Genomic DNA, 21975 nt, shown 5'->3' with positions numbered 1-21975 from the left:
CCACCTTGTGTTTGAACACAAGTAATAGCTCCTGCATACATATCTTTAATGATTTGAATATAAGCATTATTAACTCCTTTCTTTTCAAGAACTCTCCATAACACTTCTCTTGGAACTTTATCATATGCTTTCTCTAAATCAATAAATATCATATGTAGATCCTCCTTATTCTCTCTATATTTCTCCATCAAACCTCTCAATAAATGTATGGCTTCCATAGTAGACCTACCCAGCATGAATCCAAATTGATTTTGAGAAACATTAGTATCACGCCTCAACCTATGCTCCATAACTCGCTCCCATAGTTTTAAAGTATGACACATTAACTTAATTCCTCTATAATTTGTACACTTCTGTGCATCACCTTTATTCTTAAAAATAGGAATTAACACACTCATTCTCCACTGATCTGACATCTTTTTAGTCTTCAAAATAGTATTAAAAAGTTTAGTAATAAAAAGATATTTTTTTAATGCTTTCTTTCTAAGTCTTTTTAGGTTTACCTCTAACTTTCTTAACATAGGCTGAATACATCTACTCTCTATGGTCATCAGAATGTTAACGTTTTAAGTGACCAAACCTAAGACGACTCTTTCTAATCTTATCTTCTATTGGAGCTACTCCAACTTTTCACATATATGCCCGTTTCAGATTTTGTCTCTATGTGTAATGACACTAATCAACCTGAGCATCCTCATCTCTGTAAATTTTTTTCTTAAGTTTGAGTGGTACTTTTCTATCACAAAACAAGCTTGATGCATTCCTCCACTTCAACCATCCAACTTGAATTCTACTAATAATATCCCCATTTATTTCATCATCGCATTGAACAATAGACCCAAGCTATCTTAAACATGCACTCTTTTTAATGACTTGATCACCCACTATCACAATCCCACCACCAGATCTACTACTAGTAAAATTACACTGCATGTATTTGGTTTTAGATCTACTCAAACAAAAACCTTTAGACTCTAAGTTGACCATAATACAAGCTTTTTATCAACTCCCTCTCTATTCTTATCAACGAAAATATGATTAGCAAAAAGTATACACCAAGTTACATCCTCTTGCAAATGTCTAGTAAGAACATCGATAATTAAAGTAAAAAGATATGGGCTTAAAGTTGATCCTTGATGTAATCCAACTGAAATAGGAAAATACTTGGTCAAATCACCTTGTGTTTGAACATTAGTAATAGCTCTTGCATACATGTTCTTAATGACTTGAATATAACCATTATTAATATCTTTTTTTCTAGAACTCTCTAATGCACTTCTCTTGGAACTTTATCATACACTTCAATAAATAATGAGCAAAATGTATAAGAAATCACGATGGAATTTACATGGCCGACATCAACTTAAAAAATTTTGTTGAATGAAAAAAATATATTCATGAAATATGTAATAGGGCATTATGAGAATATTTACACATGATTGAAGTTTTTTTATAGTTGTTGATGTCCTTGAAGCTAGTGCAAAAGTGATAGCACTTGTGGAAAGAAACACGACTCTTTCAATTTGACAAAAATCTCAACTTGGAACTATAAAGAAGAAGGATAAGATTAAAGTTTAGCAGCAGTGGAGGAAGACATAATCCACCAAGTAGCTATTGCAAAAACATTTGGCACAAGCATAAATATTGTAGAAATTTATATCCATAAAAGAGACCAAAATGGGAAGACAAGAAGATAAAAATGATTCCTTCGACTTCTCACTTTAAAATAAGTAGAAATTTATTCCACTACAAGCTTCAACAAAAATCTACCATCTTCGATGCCATTTTAGATTTAGGTCATTAAAAGAATCTTATCTTTGTAGCTTTGGTTGAGAGATTGGGTTTAGTCACTACTTAACATTCAAAGACCTATCATTTGAGTTGATTTCAGAGAAGTAAAATTTGTCGAGTCATTTGATAATGTACTCTTTGTTTGCTTTCTCTAAAGATCTTATTGATGAGTTGGTCTACGAAGTTATACTATTAAATGCTTGTTATGTAATTTGGGTAGTCTATATCTGTGAGATAGGGATTTGTCTTCTCTAAAAGAAGGAAAAAAAAATGTGCTTAAAGGAGAAAAAAAATAGAGAGTTTGTTGATTTATTGTCTCACCTTCACAAAATATGGAGAAGAGCAGCAAATCAGTAGGTTCTGAGGGAGGGTCAGGAGCTCTCTTCTTGATAAAGGCATATAAAGAGTCATCTTAATTGTCGATCCACATTTGTTCCAAAAGGATGAACTATCAAAAAAAAAAAAAAAAAAGAAACCCAAGGCTACTAGGAAAAGCAAAAAGAACAAGGACAAGAGGCAAAAAAGAAAAAAAAAAATAATTCTCATTTATAGAAACAAATTAGCCTAAATGTGGAGTCGTGGTCTAGGATGATCTTGTTGAAAGAATTTTTTATATTGCTATGTTGGATCGGAAGACCAAGTCATCACAATTCCACAAGTACAGACCCCATCAATTGAATTTCTAATGACCAAAATTGGGAGGCAAGAAATTTGGATGATTGGATGGCAATAAGAATAATAAGGTTTGAGTGATTTTTGAATTTTAAACTTATTTTTAATAAATTTGTATTTTGAATTTAAATATGATTTTCTTATTTTGTGGAGTTATTGTAGGAGGGATCCTAAATTTTGGAGTTAGGGATAATGTTGTTCGGTATTTGATGAATTTAGTTTAAGAGAATATAAGATTAAATTTAAATTCATTTGTGCTATTTGTTGTGACGCAAGAAAAAGTAATTCCAACTCTCTCAAAGTATTTTCTCTTTCTTCCCCACCCCCAAGCATTGTAGCAACCAAGGACACTATAGGAACCATATGTATTTAGCAAACCTATTGTAGAAAACAATAAGCATTGGGGAAAAAAATCTGATTAGAGTTTCCTTTAGCAAGAAAGCTCACCTATTCTTCTTATTATATACTCTTGTTGTCTCGTTTAAAGGGTTGTGTCAAATCACCTTTGTCTTAGAAATTTCTATTGGTTCCCAAAGTCTTCCGTTCATCTAAGACCCTTTATTTTTCATTTAACCAATGCTAATTGTCTTTGGATTTTCTTAATTTCACTTTCAAAATATGAATAAAGCCTTATTTGATTATTACATCCTTTTTTTGTTATTGATGTCTCTCTAAGTCATTTATGTTGCTTTAACTTTTTATTGTAAAATTTCAATAGACTTATATTGATTTATTATTGTTTAGCCAAATTATTCTTTATGAATCCTCGTTTTTCATCCCTATATAGTATTGTTTGAAGTGTTAAACTATTTATCTTTTTTTTTTAACAACTTTATTTAAGTTACTTTTGGTTTACCCTTTTTTTATCCTAATCCTCTTTCATTAATTTTATTTACACATCTTTTTGGTGTATCTTTTACATATGTTATTGTTGACCCCTAAAATATATCTAATGAGCATGATAAGAACGCCCAACGAGGTTGATGATCTATTGACGAGATACAATACAAGATGAATCGACATATGACGACAATTTACAAAACTACTCGAAATGACCTCTGATTGCATAAGAGATCACGCCAATTTGTCCGAAATGTCTAAATTAGCCAATTGAGAAATCTTGTAAGAAAATCAAGCGGAGAAGATAAAAAACATCAAATAAAGTAAGCGACGATACACGAAATTGTCTGAATGGCCTCTGTTTGCAAAACAAACAACACGAGCATGTTAGGAATGTCCCCAAACCTCAAAAAAAATACCTATATTGCTTGGGCACTCGCACGAGAAAATCAGCTGAAAATTTTACATGTGTGCACAAAACTAAGTGAATTTGACATGTGCGAGCGAGGAAAAATCAGCGAGCTAGCGCATACATAAAATAAATATTTATTAATTATCAAGGTTTAAAATTGTGTAATTAAGTCTCGAGGCGGTTTTCGTCCGTGAGGCGAGGCGTAAGCCTCGAGGCGGTCTGAGGCGTAAGCCTCACGGACACAGAATTATGTAAAAGAGAAATTAAGGGTTTTAGCAGGTAAATAATAGTAATATTCTATCTTACAATAAAAACATCTAAAATATTGCAGAATTTAAAAGATTTTATCAATGCGGTGAACACCGTAGCATCGTTACAGCATCCCCAACTTTGTAAGTTGTTTGGTTTCCATGCACGTGAGGGTTCTGATCAAAGAATGTTGGTCTATGAGAGGCTCTACCATGAAAGTTTAGACTGACTACTCTATGGGAGATCTGATGGGCCGACAATTGACTGGCCTGGACAGATAAAGCTGGCCATTTGTGCTGCACGTGGCCTTTTCTGTGAGGCGTACGCCTCACTCAGAATTGCGCAATTGCGCCTCTGAGGCGCGCCTCAGACCAGGTAAGGCGTACGCCTCTGCCAGGTGAGGAATTGCGTAAGCCTCAAGGCGTTTTTTGGTCAAATTGTGCAGAGGCGCGCCTCAAGGCGCGCCTCTTATTGCGCAATTTTAAACAAAGTTAATTATTGTTGAAGAAACTTCTTAAATTATAAATTAAAATTTTAATTTAAATTTTAAAATATATAATTTTAAATGATAAAAAAATAGGTTTAATATTCTTAATATATTAAAAAAATTAAAATGTTCTAGCAACTTGTCCTTTGTCTCTTTCATTGCAGTCAAATGAAAATTTTTGTCCTTCTTTGTTATCTATAAATAAAAAGTTAAGGAAAAAAAAAGAAAATTCTTAGTACAAAAATCCTAATTTAATATTAATTATTCACTCAATCCCTCACATACACTTAACCCCAGTCGCCCCATATTCCTCACAACAGAACCTCACGCTCCCTCATCTCCGATGCCCCGGCCCCCCTCTTCCTCTCTCCCTACTTGTGTGATCCGTCCCGCTTGCCCCTTGCACAAACCATTCAGCCACCAATCCGGTGTCATTTGTGTTCGACTAGCCTAGTCACCATACACAACCGGCTAACCGACCTCTCCCACTTGCCCTACTTATCTCCTCTATGTCGCATGCTTAAGGCCGTACTACCAGCCTGATCGTTGGTGTCCCCTGGGCCCATCCCGTTGTCCACATCCCGCCCACCAGTATTGATCCTATATCCGCCTCTAAGCCGGCTGAAGCTCATCTAGCCACCAGCCCGAATCTACCTCCAGCCACTTGACTCCGGTCGGTTAACCTCTCCCTCCCTACCTTTCTATTTCTCACTCTCTCTCTTTCTCTCTCTATCCAAAATTTGAAATAGAAAATCTTACAATTCTTTTCATCTAACTCATTATCATAAAAATTCCACCACCTTCACATTCTCCACCTCCCTTGTAATCAAACTCTACAACCAATTTCCTTCTACCTCACAACTTCACATTCTCTATAATCAATCTCTCTCTACAAAAGCCTTAACCCATCTTCCTTGTTACACCCCAATTTGGCTCACCCTCTAACATTCAAACTGGAGTATAACAGAGAAGGAAAGAAATCTATTTAGACTCTCCTAATACTTAAACATATCAAACTCCACACTTAATAATAGAAAGCATGTAATATATCTCAATTAACATCATATATAATTAAGGTAAATACAAAGCTCTACTAAAACTTATACATTTACTTACATATTCAAAAAGTCTGCACCGCTATCGTTCAAATCTCTTTTAGATCATTTGTACACCTAAAACATATGTACACCCAAAAAGAACAGTTATCCCTTTAATGCCTTACGGGCTCCTTTCCCTTGCATGCAGTACAACCACTACCAATGAGCTATGTACCAATGAAATACACAAGCATGTATAAGAATTAATATTAACATTTTAGCTATTAAGAAAGGTATAACATTAGTGACAATATAATAACATAGTTAGAGCACCTTTTATATGGATCACAAGAAAATATAGTAGTACTTTTCATTTTGTTAATTGTTTAACATCCTTTTTAACAAGTCATATGATAACTATAAGCTTTTGTATTCTTTTAGTTTTTCAATTCAAGGTTGGGTCTAGCTTCCTAACTTTTAGAATTGAAGTTGTTCTATCAATTCAGGGTTGGGTCCAAATTCCCAACTTCTAAACTTGAGAGTATATGTTTACCTTGTCAGGTCTTTCGCCTTTACTTGTGCGGGCTTATTCTCGAACATATGGCTTAAATCATTTTATACTCGAATTTTCAGATACATTCCATAATCATAGCAACAATTTAATCAACTACATGTGTAATCAACATATGAATCAATTATAATAAATTAAAATACATGCTATCATGTGGAAAAAATACTATTGTAAATATGAGAAATATCAATTTGCAATTTTATAAAATTGTTAATATTTCTTATGCATCGTTTGATATCTCACATCCCTTGAAATTCGTTCTTCTTGGTTTTGTTTCCTCCTCCTTTTATACACTACCTCAATTGAGTTCTTCATTCAATCCAAATTATTTTCCTAGACCTTCATTGAAATACATGTATAAAGGGAGGAAACAAGACTAAGAAGAACGAATTTCAAGGGATGTGAGATACCAAACGATGCATAAGAAATATTAACAATTTTATAAAATTGCAAATTGATATTTATCATGTTTATAATAGCATTTTTTTGTCACATGATAACATATATTTCAATTTATTACAATTAATTCATATGTGGATTAAACATGTAGTTGATTAAATTGTTGTTATGATTATGGAATGTATCTAAAAATGAGAGTGTAAAGTGATTTAAGCCATATTTTGGAGAATAAGCCCGCACAAGTAAAGGCGAAAGACCTGATAAGGTAAGCCTGTACTCTCAAGTCTAGAAGTTGGGAATTTGGACTCAACCCTAAATTGAGAGAACAACTTCAATTCTAAAAGTTGGGAAGTTCGACCCAACCTTGAATTGAAAAACTAAAAGGATGCAAAAGCTTATAGCCATCATATGACTTGTTAAAAAGCGTGTTGAATAATTAGCAAAATGGAAAATACTTATATGTTTTCTTGTGATTCATATGGAAGGTGCTTTAACCATGTTATTATCTTGTCACCAATGTTATGCCTTTCTTAATGACTAAAATGTTAATATTAATTCTTATACATGTTTGTGTATTTCATTGGGCCATAGCTTATTGGCAGTGGTTGTACTGCAGGCAAGGGAAAGGAGCCCGTAGGGTATTAAAGGGATGATTGCTCTTTTTTGGTGTACATATGTTTTGGGTTTACAAATGATATAAAATAGATCTGAACGATAGCAATGCAAACTTTTTGAATATGTAAGTAAATGTACAAGTTTTAGTAGAGCTCTGTATTTACCTTAATTATATTTGATGTTAATTGAGGTATATTACATGCTTCCTATTATTAAGTGTGGAGTTTGATATGTTGAAGTATTAGGAGTCTAAATAAATTTCTTTCCTTATCTGTTATACTCCAATTTGAATGTTAGAGGGCAAGACAAACTGGGGTGTAACATTCCTCCACTAATAAATATTCTACCACCAAAAGCCCTCACTCAAATCTCTACAAATCCCCTTCCTCTTTCTCTCTCTAAATAGAGAAAGAGAAAGCTCCATTACATTTCATTTTCTCCAACAGTCCTCCATATCACTTCAAGATCTCTTTCCAAACTCCAACCCATTCAAATCCTCTCATAAAAAATTTACCATCTCTCTCACAAAATATAGAGAGAGAGAAAGAACTCATTCTCCACCTCTCAATCTCCCTTAATGATTTCTATCAAATCTATCTCCATGTCCTCCACCCAGCAAAAAATTCTTCAAAATCCCTTCATCTCTCATGGCTATGTTAAATGTGAATCTCAACTAGAGGTTGCCACGTTAAATATTTAAAATGCACACGAAACTAAAATTAGTCGCTCACAAAGTTTGATATTTATAAGAATCTAAAATTCAAAATGAAATTAAACACCACAAAGCTTAAAGTAAAAATTCATCTGTCATTCACAACTGTTTGTCAAGGATGATAAATTTAATAATACCTTCTGCTCCCAAAAACCAAGTGTCATATCAGGTGTAATGTTAAGATTCATTCTTTAACAATATGTTATCAGTGAGGACGTGACACGTGTTCTCTAAACGATGATTTCTCTGCTATAGGGTACAATAGATAAACTTTTATGACTGAGTGGTTTTACCGATAAATGGTACCGTTAAATTACTATTATAGCCATATCCCGTATGTTCCCCAATAGTTTTAAACCGTTAAGTAATGAATCATATGGTATATTTGGTAGTGTACAAAGCTCTCTGTTAACTAAGGTTGACTCGAATATGTCCCCTTAGGCATACATTCACCCAAGTCTACAAGGTCTCATTAGATGAAGTAACCCATGATTGTCGACAAGTATCCTTCCATCAAGTTGAATCAACTACCTCCTCTGATTAAGTAGGCTAGGGACCATGACAAACCTGAGACGATGGAACTATGGGATCTTGATTGAGCCCGCTGTCATTCCCTAGTTACCCGCTTTAATTTTTTGGTGATAAAATTTTAAATCCTAGAATTCATAAACATCCTATTTCAAAACCCTAAAGCTATTGCCACCATCTACTAGGTACTTCGTGCTTATCTTATGATTAGTTTTAATCGAAAGTTCTCTCTTGTTATCGGGAGTGTTAATTAATCATAGGAGCTTGTGCCTATGAGAAATTAGACCTCAGATCATAAAATCCTCGCAAAATGAGGGTGAATCTCTAGGTAGTTTTTATCTAAAATCCAATCTGCCTTATGAAAGTTTACCTTAGAGCATTATTCATTAAAACTCTTCCATCAATAAAAAGGGTGCGAAGAGATCGGGGCACTAATATTCGGAGCCCACAGTTATACAGGGACCTATATATGTTTTACTTGCACACAATCTTATCTTTAATAGAAGTAGGTGATTGTTATTTTCATTTTCTAAAATTTTTATTCACCATTGCAATTTGTATGCTACTGTGAAATCAAATATATCTTCTTTTGTATTTCTATCATCTATTTCCTGCCCCCCATTAATTTATCTCATAGCCTATCCTACTAGGAGCAACTTATTAATTTAAATCACCTCTACCAAGTATGCTCTCATAGTTAAGTTTATGTTTTATTAAGTCTTCCATCTACCCCAAATATTAATTTTTCAAGCTATCTTTTAATCCATCTTGAGGAGTATAAACTCTAATCACATTTATAGTGTTAACTATAATCACCCTATCAATAACTCTGCACCTCAAGAAGTTTATCCTTGACTTCAACTGATGCCTAGCCTATCTTATTAAGCAATATGTTATATATTTCTATGATGTCCTTTCATTTATTTTATTTTCCTTAGTTTTTTGTAAGCAAGCAGTTTTGATTTTTCTTCTAATCATTTTGTCTGTTAATTCTCTTATCCGCCAATTCATGTTCTCAAATTTTATATAACAAATCTAATCTTAATAATGGTTTTGAAATTTGTTAACTTTCTTGATTACTGCTATACCTTTTTTTATTTTGAAGTAACTTACTTTACTGATTTTAAGATTATTTTTGGAGTTTGTTTTGTAGTTTCTTTATAGCCATTAAATAAATTTCCATTCATAAGATGCAAATTTTTCCTCAAGGAGGTTTATATTCTTATAAGCTCCTTTTAAATGATTGACAGGTCAACAAATTTGGATTCATGGAGTCCTGAGCAACTGAAATTGATGATTTTTGGTGGTAATACTCGTGCCCATGTTTTCTTCAAACAACATGGATGGACGGATGGTGGGAAAATTGAGGCAAAATATACATCCAGAGCTGCAGAGTTATACCGGCAGTTGCTTTCAAAAGAAGTTGCCAAAAGCTCCACAGATGATACCAGTTTACCATCTTCTCCCACTGCATCCCAATCACCACGAGCTGCTGATGGCTTTCCCGATCTGAATTTTTCAGAATCAGAAAGCAAGGATAAACCAAATGAAAAACATGAGATTGTTGATACTGTTCATTCTCCTAGAGCTCCTACTCATTCAGTAGTTATTAAGAAACCCATTGGCTCAAAGAAAGGTGGAAAATCTGGGGGACTTGGTGTTCGAAAGCTCACCACAAAGGTGAATGTTCTGTAGCACTTTCCAATCAATTATCTGATAATTTCAGTCACTTGAGCCGGAAATGTTGAATTCTATAGTTATAGTTAAACCGTGGCATTTTTTTTGTTATTCGTGCTCTAAACTAATATAATATTGCTATTTGCATCTCCAGTTTGGCAGTTGAAGTATGATCAGAAAGATGGTCTCTCAGAGTCTTTCAGGAACTGTTTTAGGGATCACTGCAAAAAATAACTCAATAGGACTGTTGCATGATGTTGTTTTCTGCTCTAAATAGTAAATAGCTGATTTTGTATGTTTTATTATTCCCATTGAACACCACCCTTTCTAATTGAGCAGTTATAGCAGCAACATTAGCAGCAATGATTAAAACCCTTCTTTGTTGCAGCATTTGGACAGTCACTTGAGCCCTAAAAGGTTTAATTCTATAGACATTGTCTGGCCAATTTTTATCTCCATAGAAATAGGATTTTTTTTGTTATTCATGTACTACCAACTATATGACAAGGCATCTGGTGAGAAAGTTGAGTCTCTAACACTCTTTCATGGCCTGCTTGGAGGACCACTAAAAAATAAAGAATTCAACAGGAATATTGCATGATGCTCTTGTTTACTGGACTAAGTATCTGATTATGTTGAATGTCATTTTCCATTACTAATCCCATCTAATTTAGCAGTTATAGATGCACTTTTCCATGCAATGATCAGCATTCTTCTGCAGTGCAGCTTTTTGCAACACAGTTTTTGCACAAGTTGCAAAGCCATGCCAACCTCAGTTCTATCTCTCTCTCACTTGTGTTTAATGCACTCTTCTTCTCCAACTACTCTTTCTCTACTCTTCTTCTCCAGTAACTTCTCTTTTTTATTCACAACCATCCTCTTGTCTGAAGAAACATAAGGATTATCTCATTAAAATGCATTATCATTGTGCAGCAAAATGAAAGCCTCTATGATCAGAAACCTGAAGAACCAGCACCAGTTCTAACTTCCTCAATCAGTTCAGCCCCTACAGTTGGTTCATCTTTCCCTTCTCGTTTTGAGTATGCGGATAATCCATCTACTGAGAGTAGCTCAGGAGGAACTCAAGTAATGAGCCATGTTGCTCCTCCAAAAACTTCAAGCTTCTTTTCAGACTTTGGAATGGACAGTGGATCTCAGAAAAAATCAAGTTCTATTTCATCAAAAGTTCAGGTGGCACTATTTGATATTACTTTAATGAGTTAATATGTTTGAATTTTTCTCGTAAATTTGTCATTTAAACTGACGTTTATAGCAATTGACGTTTTTCATACAGTGACTTCTGATTTCTGGTTGTTAGCTAGTATTTATCCTTTCCAGATCTTAGGAAAATAGTTTAAACGTTCATTGGTTAAAAATTTCACGTATGATATCTGCAAAGTTGAAATTTTTAATAATTGCCTTCTCATGTTTGATATGAAGGAAATGTGTGGGGTGGGGAATGTGGAGGTGGTGTAGGGGGTAAGAATCCCTTAACACATCCTACTATGCGTTGATGTACAGGAACTGAGCTAGCATATTCTGTTTAAATGATAACAATACCTTGATTAAGGATAAGGGAAGGCAAGACATGATTCAGAAGTTTTTTTATCCTCTTTCCACATTTCATTCACTACCACGTATGTATGCCTGTGGGAGTGTTAATTTACAAGTTAGCGTCCTACAACTAAGTTACATGAATTATATTTATTACCTTCGATTACACTAAGGACATCCAAAGATGCCTTGATAATCATTCAGTTAATGTCTGTTCTTAGCTAAGAGGTTTCCATAACGCTACAAAGTATTGACTATCATAAAATATGTTTATCTAATGTCTCACATTTCACGTATTCTTCAATATTATCAACCCTTTCATCAAGCATATGACATAGACCTCTTCCGTTCTAATCTTGATAAGAACGGGCCAATATTTATCACTTGTTCTTGAGCATAAATGACTTTCTTTGCAATATGCAATTCCACCGAAGTCTTCAAAAATTTTTGAAAGGTTGCCAACTTCCAAAATCACATACTCAAGAGCCAAAGACAAGAAAAATCATTCCTATGGTGTTTCAATAGATTTTTATCAGCATGAAAAGTAAATGCAAGCTTTCTGGAGTCATCCTTAAAAAATATAATTCAACTCTCATTAATGGTTCAGTTGCTCAAGTAATGGGCTAAAATTCCAACATATAATAGGTCTATGAGCACTGGACATGAAGCACCAAATTAGCGTGGAACTAGCATGCACAGGAACTATAAAGTTTTTATTATGAAAAAAAGAAAGGTCGGCATCGTCTGGTGATGTTGATCGACTCGTTTTTGTTTTCGAAATTTTACATATCATAGTCCCTGTTTGTGCAAATAATGTGTGATGAAAAGCGCTATACAACAATGCATGCAACTCTTACATGGTCTGGCAACATCAGGCAACAAACTTGCAGAGCAGCTTCTCCATCCTTGTGAGATTAACAGTGATTGTAGTCCATACTAAACAGCATAGAAACAACAAAATATGAATTTATAGATATTTTGTGATATACAATCCATAGTTGTAGGGAATGTTTCAAATGGCAACATTTATTCTTATGGCCTCTTTCAAATGTTTTATAGAATCCGTGAGCCAATTCCCAAGTGGTGCTCACATAATAATTGGAATGTATTACTTAATGAGTGCATCAGTTTGAATCCATGAAGAGCGTGTGAATTCTATCAACTACTTATTACAAAGAGATTTTTTTGGGAAACTACAATGATTATTTAATGCCAATTAAAATGCAAAAACATTACTTATTTATTGCATCCACTTCAAAGGTTATTTGCTGTTATTAAATTGCTTCTTTAATTGCTACTCCACGAGGAAATGAAGTTCGTTCATGTGTTAAATGGTAAATGCAGAATTTATTCATACTGAATTTTCTTGAATTATATTTCATTTCCGGAGCCTAGATATTTAGACCCTTGAATGCCATTCTTGAATGATTGTAAAAGCATATCCCGATGGTTGATGCATACATGTACTTACGTGTGCAACTCTCTGGTTTATTGCGAATGCATGACAATACTTATGTTCTATATTTATTTGCAATAATTCATAGGCTATAAAAGTTAAGATTTCTGAAATTAGATATAAGAAAAAAAGATTAGACGGAGTGAGATGCTTGAAAGTTTTTTTTTTTGCAAATCAAGTAATGGTTATTTTTGGTAGATTACTGCAGTGTTTCAACAAGATGTATATACAAGCTCTATATGTAGTGATATTGCTGCAACTTTGTGAAAGTACCTGACTGTGGGCTCCAAAAATTTGCGCCCCGGACTCTTGCTCTCGGAGAAGTTTTAATGTATTAAGTTTCGAGGAAAATTTTAGAAAGGCAGATTGGGTTCGCAGATAAGACACTACACAGAGATTTCACCCTCATTTTGCGAGAGCTTTATCATCTGAGTTCTGGTTTCCTATAGGCGCAAGCCCCTATAGTTAATTACCTCTCCCGACAACGAAAGAGAACTTTCGATTAAGACTAGTCGTCGATCAGATATGTAGAAATATGTGTTATCTGACATTTAGTAGCGGCATGGGTTTGGGTGTTTGGAAGTTTGATATTTAAAATTGAAATGTTTACCATCTTGCACTTAAAGCGGCTGGTGGGGGAAGTGATGATGGACCCGATCGATATCCCATGGTTCCATCGTCCCTAGTCTACCTATTCAGAGGAGGTAGTCGGCCCAACCTGACAGAAGGATTCTTGTCGGAAGTCATGGGTTGCGTCGTCCAAGGGTACCTTGTAGACCTGGGGTGAGTATTTGTCTATGGGGATAAATTTAAATCCACTTTAGCTAATAGAGGGATTTGTGCCCTATCGATTATATCCTATTGATTCATATCTCAAGGATTTAGTGCCATTGGAGAGCATACGGGCTCTAGCCATGACTGTAATTTAGTAGTGCCATTTGATGGCAAACCACCTGATTCAGAGGGCCCCGGTCATAACCGTTTACCTGCGACGCCATTTGACAGCAAAATTGTCGGTTAGAGGACATGTTTCAAGTCCTTGTTGGTAAGAGACTGTTTGAGAATGAATCATAGTGATATTCTCGACCAAACATTAGTTCTTTGTGAGCTGAAGTGATATTTTAATTTGTCTACCTCGGCAAACTGTTGTAGATGGTGAATGAATTTTTCTTTTAGTGTTTGATGATTTACTTTTAATTTTTAAATATTTGGATTTTGATATTTTTGAATTTTTAGATTTTGTGAGTATTTGGGAAGCATTTTGAATATTTGAAATTAATCCCTCCGATTGATATTTTCTATCAATACGGCTATCATCGGAGGTGCCTTGAGATCATTTGAAAATATCTGTATTTTGTGGAAGTTTGAGGGCATTTGAAAAGAAAAAGCATCAAATAGAGAAATGACATAAAGGCAAGGAATCCACTGTTCCACCTTTTTTTTTTTTTGAATGCAATTGACTTCACGAGGATAGGAATGGAATAATGACAGCTTTGGTTGAAGTTGAGAGGGGGGTTTGCTTTTTAAGGATGAAAAATAGAAAAAATGTGTCACACAAAAGGCCACCAACAGCACATCTCCTTCCCTTGGCAATTTGGGTTTTTTTTTTCCGTTATTTTTTAATTTTAGAGTTGTTATTGGTTTTTAAATCTTTAATTAATACAAGTATTTTCAATATGTTGATCAGATGCCTGAGATTGGGAATGTACTGTTATTGTACAGAGTCTCCTTTTCTAACTTGTTTCAGTCAACTTGCATCGTGCAGTTGGAATCATGTGATTGAACTTGCATAGCATATTCTTTTACTTTCCATCACTCGATGAGATTTGTCTTTTACAATAATGCTTTTCAGGTCCAGGAAAGCAGTGAAGCAAGGCAGAAGTTCTCAAATGCGAAATCCATCTCATCAGCACAATTCTTTGGTGACCAGAACAATGCTAGTGAACAAGACACAAAAACCTCTTTGCAAAAGTTCTCGGTAAGAACTATACTATTCAAGGAATATTTCTTTTACATTGAATGGTCCAACATGCCCTAGTATAGAAGAGGCTTTGTTTCCCTCTTGTATTTATTTTGTATATTTGATAGCTTTACTGAAGCTTTCCGTAAAGCGCATATAAAAGAAGCAAATCAAGTCTTCTTGAACTGCTTAATAATAAGTCTTTTTATTTATTAAATTATACCTTGTTCTTTGTACTTGTGTTTATATAGCTGAATGAGAAGATTTTTCAGGCTTCCTGATTTTTAAAGTTTTTCTGTGCAGAACTCAACTGCCATATCCAGCTCTGATCTTTTTGGTCATAACACAAATGACTCGGGACTTGACTTGAATGCCGTAGATCTTATCAACCGATTCTCTTTCCAGGTAATTCTGTAAACATTTGCTTTATTTTTTTTTAGCATAATCAGGCATCACGGAAGGGTATCAAATATTAAAGTTGACAAAATGTCTTAGTGATCCCGAGTGGCAATCTCTGTAGCATAGGCTTTAAGTGTGTGACCTAATAGAAAGTTCTCCTCAGAGTGGAGGGGCGGGGCTTGCCTTGATTTTAGTCTTTAATGAAGTATGTCCATTCTAAAACAAATGGACAGTGCTTCCTTGGGAGATCTAGTTTTCCTATATGCTTAAGCTCTCAAGAGCTTAGGATTAATTGATAAAATATGATACTAAAAACATCGGATAACATTATTGACAGTATTAGAATTCGTTTGGAATGACTTTCTTACTGCTTCTTAAAACAACTTTCTAGTACAAAAATTTAATTTTTTATTAAAAATTTGCTTTAAGAAGCAGTAAGAAAGCCGTCACAAACGAACCTTTAATTTGAATACTCGAATTAGTTTTAAAATACAATTGCATTTAATTGGAGTCCAGTCCATTTGTTATCTGGCACTTGGTTGAATTGGTTTTTCAAACGCAGTAGACATAATTAAGACTTCGTTTGGGATTGTTATTTTTGCTGTTTTTAAAAGTGATTTTTTAGTAAAAAATTAAATTTTTTTGTTAAAAATAAGAAACATAAAGAAAGCTGTCCTGAACGAAACTTAAGTGTGATGGTTTTGCTGGATGAAGAAATGCTTTTACCAAGAGTCTTTACCGTGTAATCTGTTTCTCTCAAGGCGTCACAGGACATATCATCACTAAAGAACGTTGCTGAGGAGACTGGAAAGAAACTGACAGCTTTTGCGTCCAGCTTCATTAGTGATCTCCAAGATAGAATCCTTTGAGCGAGCTTCTTCTTACTCGATCTGCTACTTTGTGATGATTTCCTTCATGGCTTCGGAAGTAATGTGACACAAATATCCATCAGTTGTCATCTCCAAGCCACTTCTTGTAAGAAATCAAGACTGCCCTCTAAATTTTGTGTTGAGAGCCATTTCGGATATATTACTATTGAATAATTACAAAGAATAACCTAAAATATATTAAACTAGTTTTATGGCGTGCAATATGTTTATTCATCGATGTGTCTCAGCTTCCCATCCTGTTTGTATATTTGAATACCAATTCTAGTTTGAAGCATTAAGATGATTCTTCTAATGTATTTTATGATCCTTATCCAATGGAACAGCTAAACCTCCTTATTTTTTGTGCAACCAGAATGAATGTAATTTTTAGAACAAAATATTTCAGATTTGATCTATTGTGATATGCATCAGAGAGATACTTGATTTGTTTCATCCGATTTTTAGATATTTTTTTCACAAGTTTCTACCAATGTTTTCTCCTCAACTGTTATTAGTTTGGAGATCATTTTTTGGTCTTCATAATTGCCCTTAAAAAAAATAAAATAAAATCCTTCTCAACGTGCTCACTTCAGAAAAACCTCAAAAGCAAAGTTGCGGACAACCAAGCAATTGCAATATTTGAAATAAATCCAGCTTCTTGGTTTTAGTAATTATTCAATTAATCCCTATTTCAACAATCGCTCGTAGTTCATCAGATACCAGATATTAGAGTAGCCGAGTTTTAAATATTCTTCTGAATCATGGTAACATGGAAATTTCGTTAAAATTTTAATCAACAGCCCATCAACCATTCCAGAAAGGCAAAAATGCGTTAAAATATCTCATCAGCACAATGTTTCGCAAGTTTGAACTCATACATATATGGACAGTTTATTAGACTTCTAAAACATATTACAGTTCCCTTATTTTGATAAATAGAATCAGAAGGAAAATTCTTCAGGTAATTCTTCGAACCTCCCAGAAAGGAAGCTCTTGTACTTTCCTTTAAGCTCTCCTACTGCATAGATTCAGAAATAATCAGTATTTAGGACCTCTAGCTAATGCAGGCGAACACTGTTCCACGCAAGAAAATACTATTGATTACCTTTTGCATCATCAGCCCCAAGCTGACTCTTTGGTAAGTCAGCTGACAAAGATGATTGCACCAATTTTAAAAGTTCCTTGCCTGTCATAAGAAATATTCAGTAATTAAAATCAACTGAAACGAATGCATTTTTTCTCAATTGCTTTCACATTAACAGCCTCTCAAACAATTATACTGATATCAGCAACCAACAGGCCCCAATTCAATTAACAATATTGCATGCTATTTGTTATCTTACCATTAATGTGTTTTCCTCCATCATTAACATTAATCAAGAAGGTTGGGATTTCACTATCCTTTAGCTGCAAAAAGAAAGATGTGAGCAAGTCAGTATAATAAAAAATAAAGTTCTTTACCTAATGTAAATGCGTAGGCTTTGGCCAATACTTGGGAATGCAAGGCACTTGCAAGAACTAGGGGTTCAAGAGAGGATGGACCCTTAATATATGCCGGCGTGAACTTCCCATCTTGATAACCTGCAAGGAAATGATAAGCAGCTTGTCCTGGTGAAAGCTTTGATATAGATGGTAGTGCCCCGGTGCTGCAGCCAGGATAGAAAATTGTAGTTGTTAGGTTCAGCAAGACTACTTTTTGCCAAGGTTTTATCGTAAATAATAATATTGGAAGGTTATAAAACTTTATCTATACATCTCAGATCTTGAAGCTTCAAGTGTTATTACATTTTCTATGAGAAACATAATATGTTGACAATGATATGCATAATATTACCTTATATGATGTCTTTGATTTGATAAAATTAATTATTTGTATTTTTAAGTGATTGTATATACATCATCTATGATTTAATTATTAAACTTTGCACAAGATCTTACCATGCATTGCACATGCAAGCTCTTGTGTGCATTGATAATGATAATGATGATGGGAGATAATAATCGTATAATGAATTTAATATGTGAGTATGTTGTGTAGATGATGAGTAATGGATGTATATGCTTTGAGCCTTTGATCTTTAAAATGGTATTAAGGCAATTGAGAGATGCTTTTATATAGTGGATAGAAGCATCTCTCCATTAGCGAGTGCGTTTTTGATAAGATTACGGCCTCGTTTGACGAGGCTTATTTTCTCATTCTCCGTTTGGAAACGGTGTTTGTCGCTGTTTGAATATGCCGCTCATGTGGAAAGGTTTTTTGCAGAACTTCATTTTTTTGCTATTTTGAGAAGTTTTTTGATATATGCTTCTTCGTTTGAGAAATCCATTTGTTCCACCAATGTTTTTAAAACTACATTTTACAAAAGTTAAGGGATAACCAAACGAAGCCCCTGTATCCATCCAGGTGCAGAGAGTTTGTGAACTTAGGATGATGCCAAGTTTACCTTTGTACATTCTTTATTAGCATAATGACCTCATGAATGTAGTGGTTATTAAACTATAGGAATATTTGTCCTGTTATTGTTAGTGTGCATATTTTGGCCAGTGCTTATGGATGACTCGCAAGGATAATAAGCCAATAAACATAATGGCGTGATGCCATGATAGCTATGTGAGGGGGTGTGTTTCTATTGTTACGGGTGAAAAAACCAGTGTAAGGGTTCCTATTAAAAAGTGGTTATGTGTGAGCCCATATAACCACCTTAGGTTGTATGGTTACTTGCAATTGCAAGGATGCCATGGATTTATAGATTGATCATGTAACTACATAAATTAATAATGTTATCAAAGAGGAACATAATGTTCATGCATCTTAAATCTTAATTTATAAATGTGATATTTTGAAAGCGTGCCCTATTAGCCAGGTATACCATTAGGCATGATTTGTTCTCTAAGAAAAAAATAAAAAATAATAAAAATTAAAAATTAAAAATTAAAAAAATTGATTTGTTCTGTATTTTTATTCATAAAAACTAGTGGAGATAGATTACCAAAGCATGTTTGTGAGCTTGGCATGTGATTGGAGACATTATAAATCCTATGAACCATGGTTTGCACATCCCTATTATTCAGATAAGCATATTATTATTCCAGTTAATTATGATCGAATATATATCTGAGTTCCGCAGCAAAAGCTAATAAGAAAACTTAAATATTGTAGTTTCTTGTTGCTCTATGCTTTTCTTCTTAAATTTAGGTTTGTTCTAATAAGGTGTTGCATAGGCTATTGGGGCGTAACAAAATTTTAACAAAGTATGATTCGAGGATCTGTAGAGTAATTTAAATCCGTTATGAAATAGTGAGGACTCTAGATAAGATATTAATGCATGACATACTTGATTATTCATTAGGGTTGATTGATGGCATTATCTTTGAGTGCAAGATCGAGTATATGATATTATATCCTTCTCTGTTCATGTTGCTTGTGTTGTAAGAGATCAAATTAATTTAATGACACTTTAGTATTCATATGTAGATTAAGCATATGAATCAAATAATTTGATAATATTTCATGAACCATAAATATCGTGAGGTGAATCAAACTGCTTTGATATCATTTTATTTCTCTTGGCTTTCTCTTCCCACACAGAGGCCATCATATGAATTCTAGGGTTTCAGCAACTATGCCCCCCTATTTATAAGTGAATTCCCCATCAAAGTTTGATTTTCTAGTTTTTCTTCACAATATTGGTTTAAATTTTATCCATGAATTATAGTAGCCGAAAGCTACATACATAGAACTTAGGTTTTAATGATTTAGTGTCGTAGCATTTTGATTGAGATTGATATTTGTAAAATGATCGATTTGATAGGAAAGAGTTGAATATGTGCATTTATACTCTAATTGCATATACATCATTTAACACTTAATTGTTATCCTTAGCACAAGATCCTAATTTTTATTATGACCAAAATAAGGCAATGAATACATTATCAGTAACATTTTCTATGTTATAATTAATAATATCTATATTAAATATATAAAATACATATCTAAATTTGAAGTCGATTATCAAAGATCCCTGACAACATCAAATAAATACAGAAGCCGGGTAATATCATTTTACAATGAAATAATATTTTTATGTAATATCCTCTCCTCAACTGATGCATTTAATTATTATTTTTATGAGTTTTGCTCTTTTATAGATTCACAGATGATGTTATGATGAATAGTTTTATATTAATTTATCTATCATAATGCAAGTGAACTTCAATTTGCTAAGAATGATGTGTAGATGCCAGGTTATGCTTCAATTATATATGTAAGCTTTATAATATACCAGGCCATTTTTTCTTTACAAATAAACTTAATGTATACTAATGTGAATGCGAAAAAGGATAATCTATAAAAATGTTTGCATGTGCATGATAAACAATGAAGTTATCTTCCTATGGTACTAAATAGGGCTGCTGGTAATTGTGTGTGTTTATCAAGGCTATGAAAATCGGATTGGGCGACAAACCAGAAGGAAAGGTTTACGGTTTGATGGTCCAACTGGATCACGTAATAAATACTAATTTTATTAAAATATAATGATGCATTCATTCCAAATATGGGATAGAAAATTAAACAAAATCTAAAATTATGAAGCATAAAACTTACACAATTAATTAAAAGAATTCTTTTTAAAATTAAAAAATATGAAGTGATTGAGTAACTGATATCTTCTTCATAATATTAAATATAACTTTTCCATCAAATCTTCTAGTATTTTCCTAGGTGAAATTCTAAAAACGAGATGAAGAAATAGAAATTAATATCAACTAAGTAATATGAAATACAAATAACATAAGTTGAACATAAGAAAAAAATATAAATAAATTGAAAATGAGAAAAAGAAAATTTATAAAGTTGATTGTACACTTTAAAATTCTTGAAGACAATGGGAGCTCACAGTCATGAAATATAAAATAAATAGTAGCTCTAAAGTAATTGTTCATATCAGTTCACACATAAAAAAATGTCTAAGTAAATATAAAGTCACCTCCTAAATTTGCATCATCAAAAGTGGAGTCTACAAATCCCCCTTCATCAAAATCTTCCGCCTCAAATGTATCGACATCATCACTTTCAAGTATTTTATATCCATCTCTTATATTTTCTAAGACATCGACATTTGTAAAGTAAACTACAAAATAATTATAGCTTTATTAAATAATTAATCTAAATGATATAGTTAAATCCAATTGACAACTTACTTTGAGCTTCTCTAATACAACTAATCTTCAATCATTTAGAGCAGTAGAGTAGCATGCTTTTTATAAATTTTTGTCTCTAAATCCTGTAAAACAAGTTCTGGAAATGTTTCATTATCAAGCATTCAAAAATTAACAATTTTAATACTTAAATGATCATAATTGTTTTTAAGTTACGAACCTATAAAGTCAATATGAATCATGATAAATATATTGCACATCCATCTTTAAAAAAATATTTAAATATATTTGAAGATCATACCTATGCCTCAAATTAAGGTTATACTGAATAAATACATCATTGATTTTTTTTATGTTTCAAATAATTTCGTCTCTTCGTGTGAATTTATTCAAATACACTCCAATTTCTTTCTCATCTTTAAGATGAAGATGTTTAGCTAAGAATTCTAATAGTTAATTTTTTGACAAATTTGGTATACTTCAGTAAACAATTTTCAACATTCATCTACAAATAATGAAATATTAGTTAGTTCATGGGTGATTGATATGCACGAGATATCAAATACATAAAGAAATTATTGTTGAAC

General features: G+C 33.3%; 2 protein-coding genes across 3 annotated transcripts in view; one reads left to right on the top strand and one right to left on the bottom strand.

Moving 5' to 3' along the window:
* Window positions 1–16589, top strand: part of LOC110116752 (probable ADP-ribosylation factor GTPase-activating protein AGD9) — a 19347-nt gene extending 2758 nt beyond the window's left edge. Inside the window, exons 3-7 of the mRNA XM_020850451.2 lie at window positions 9564–9993; window positions 10924–11181; window positions 14853–14978; window positions 15264–15365; window positions 16121–16589. Of these exons, the coding sequence (XP_020706110.1) occupies window positions 9564–9993; window positions 10924–11181; window positions 14853–14978; window positions 15264–15365; window positions 16121–16228 (1024 nt within the window). The 3' untranslated portion in view covers window positions 16229–16589. The remainder of the gene's footprint in view (window positions 1–9563; window positions 9994–10923; window positions 11182–14852; window positions 14979–15263; window positions 15366–16120) is intronic.
* A 450-nt stretch (window positions 16590–17039) lies between these two features.
* The window catches only part of LOC110116756 (phosphoenolpyruvate carboxykinase (ATP)), a 29676-nt gene continuing 24740 nt past the window's right edge, over window positions 17040–21975 (bottom strand). For both annotated transcript variants that reach the window (XM_020850453.2, XM_020850454.2), the window contains exons 8-11: window positions 17721–17874; window positions 17572–17635; window positions 17334–17414; window positions 17040–17246 (exon numbers count right to left, since the gene is read on the bottom strand). In XM_020850453.2, the coding sequence (XP_020706112.1) occupies window positions 17170–17246; window positions 17334–17414; window positions 17572–17635; window positions 17721–17874 (376 nt within the window). In that variant the 3' untranslated portion in view covers window positions 17040–17169. The remainder of the gene's footprint in view (window positions 17247–17333; window positions 17415–17571; window positions 17636–17720; window positions 17875–21975) is intronic.

The sequence above is a fragment of the Dendrobium catenatum genome, unplaced genomic scaffold, assembly GCF_001605985.2.
Source record: "Dendrobium catenatum unplaced genomic scaffold, ASM160598v2 fragScaff_scaffold_1024, whole genome shotgun sequence".
NCBI classification, from domain to species: Eukaryota; Viridiplantae; Streptophyta; class Magnoliopsida; order Asparagales; family Orchidaceae; genus Dendrobium; species Dendrobium catenatum.
The sequence above is the reverse complement of the archived record's forward strand: the minus strand, read 5'-3'. Positions and strand labels throughout refer to the sequence as shown.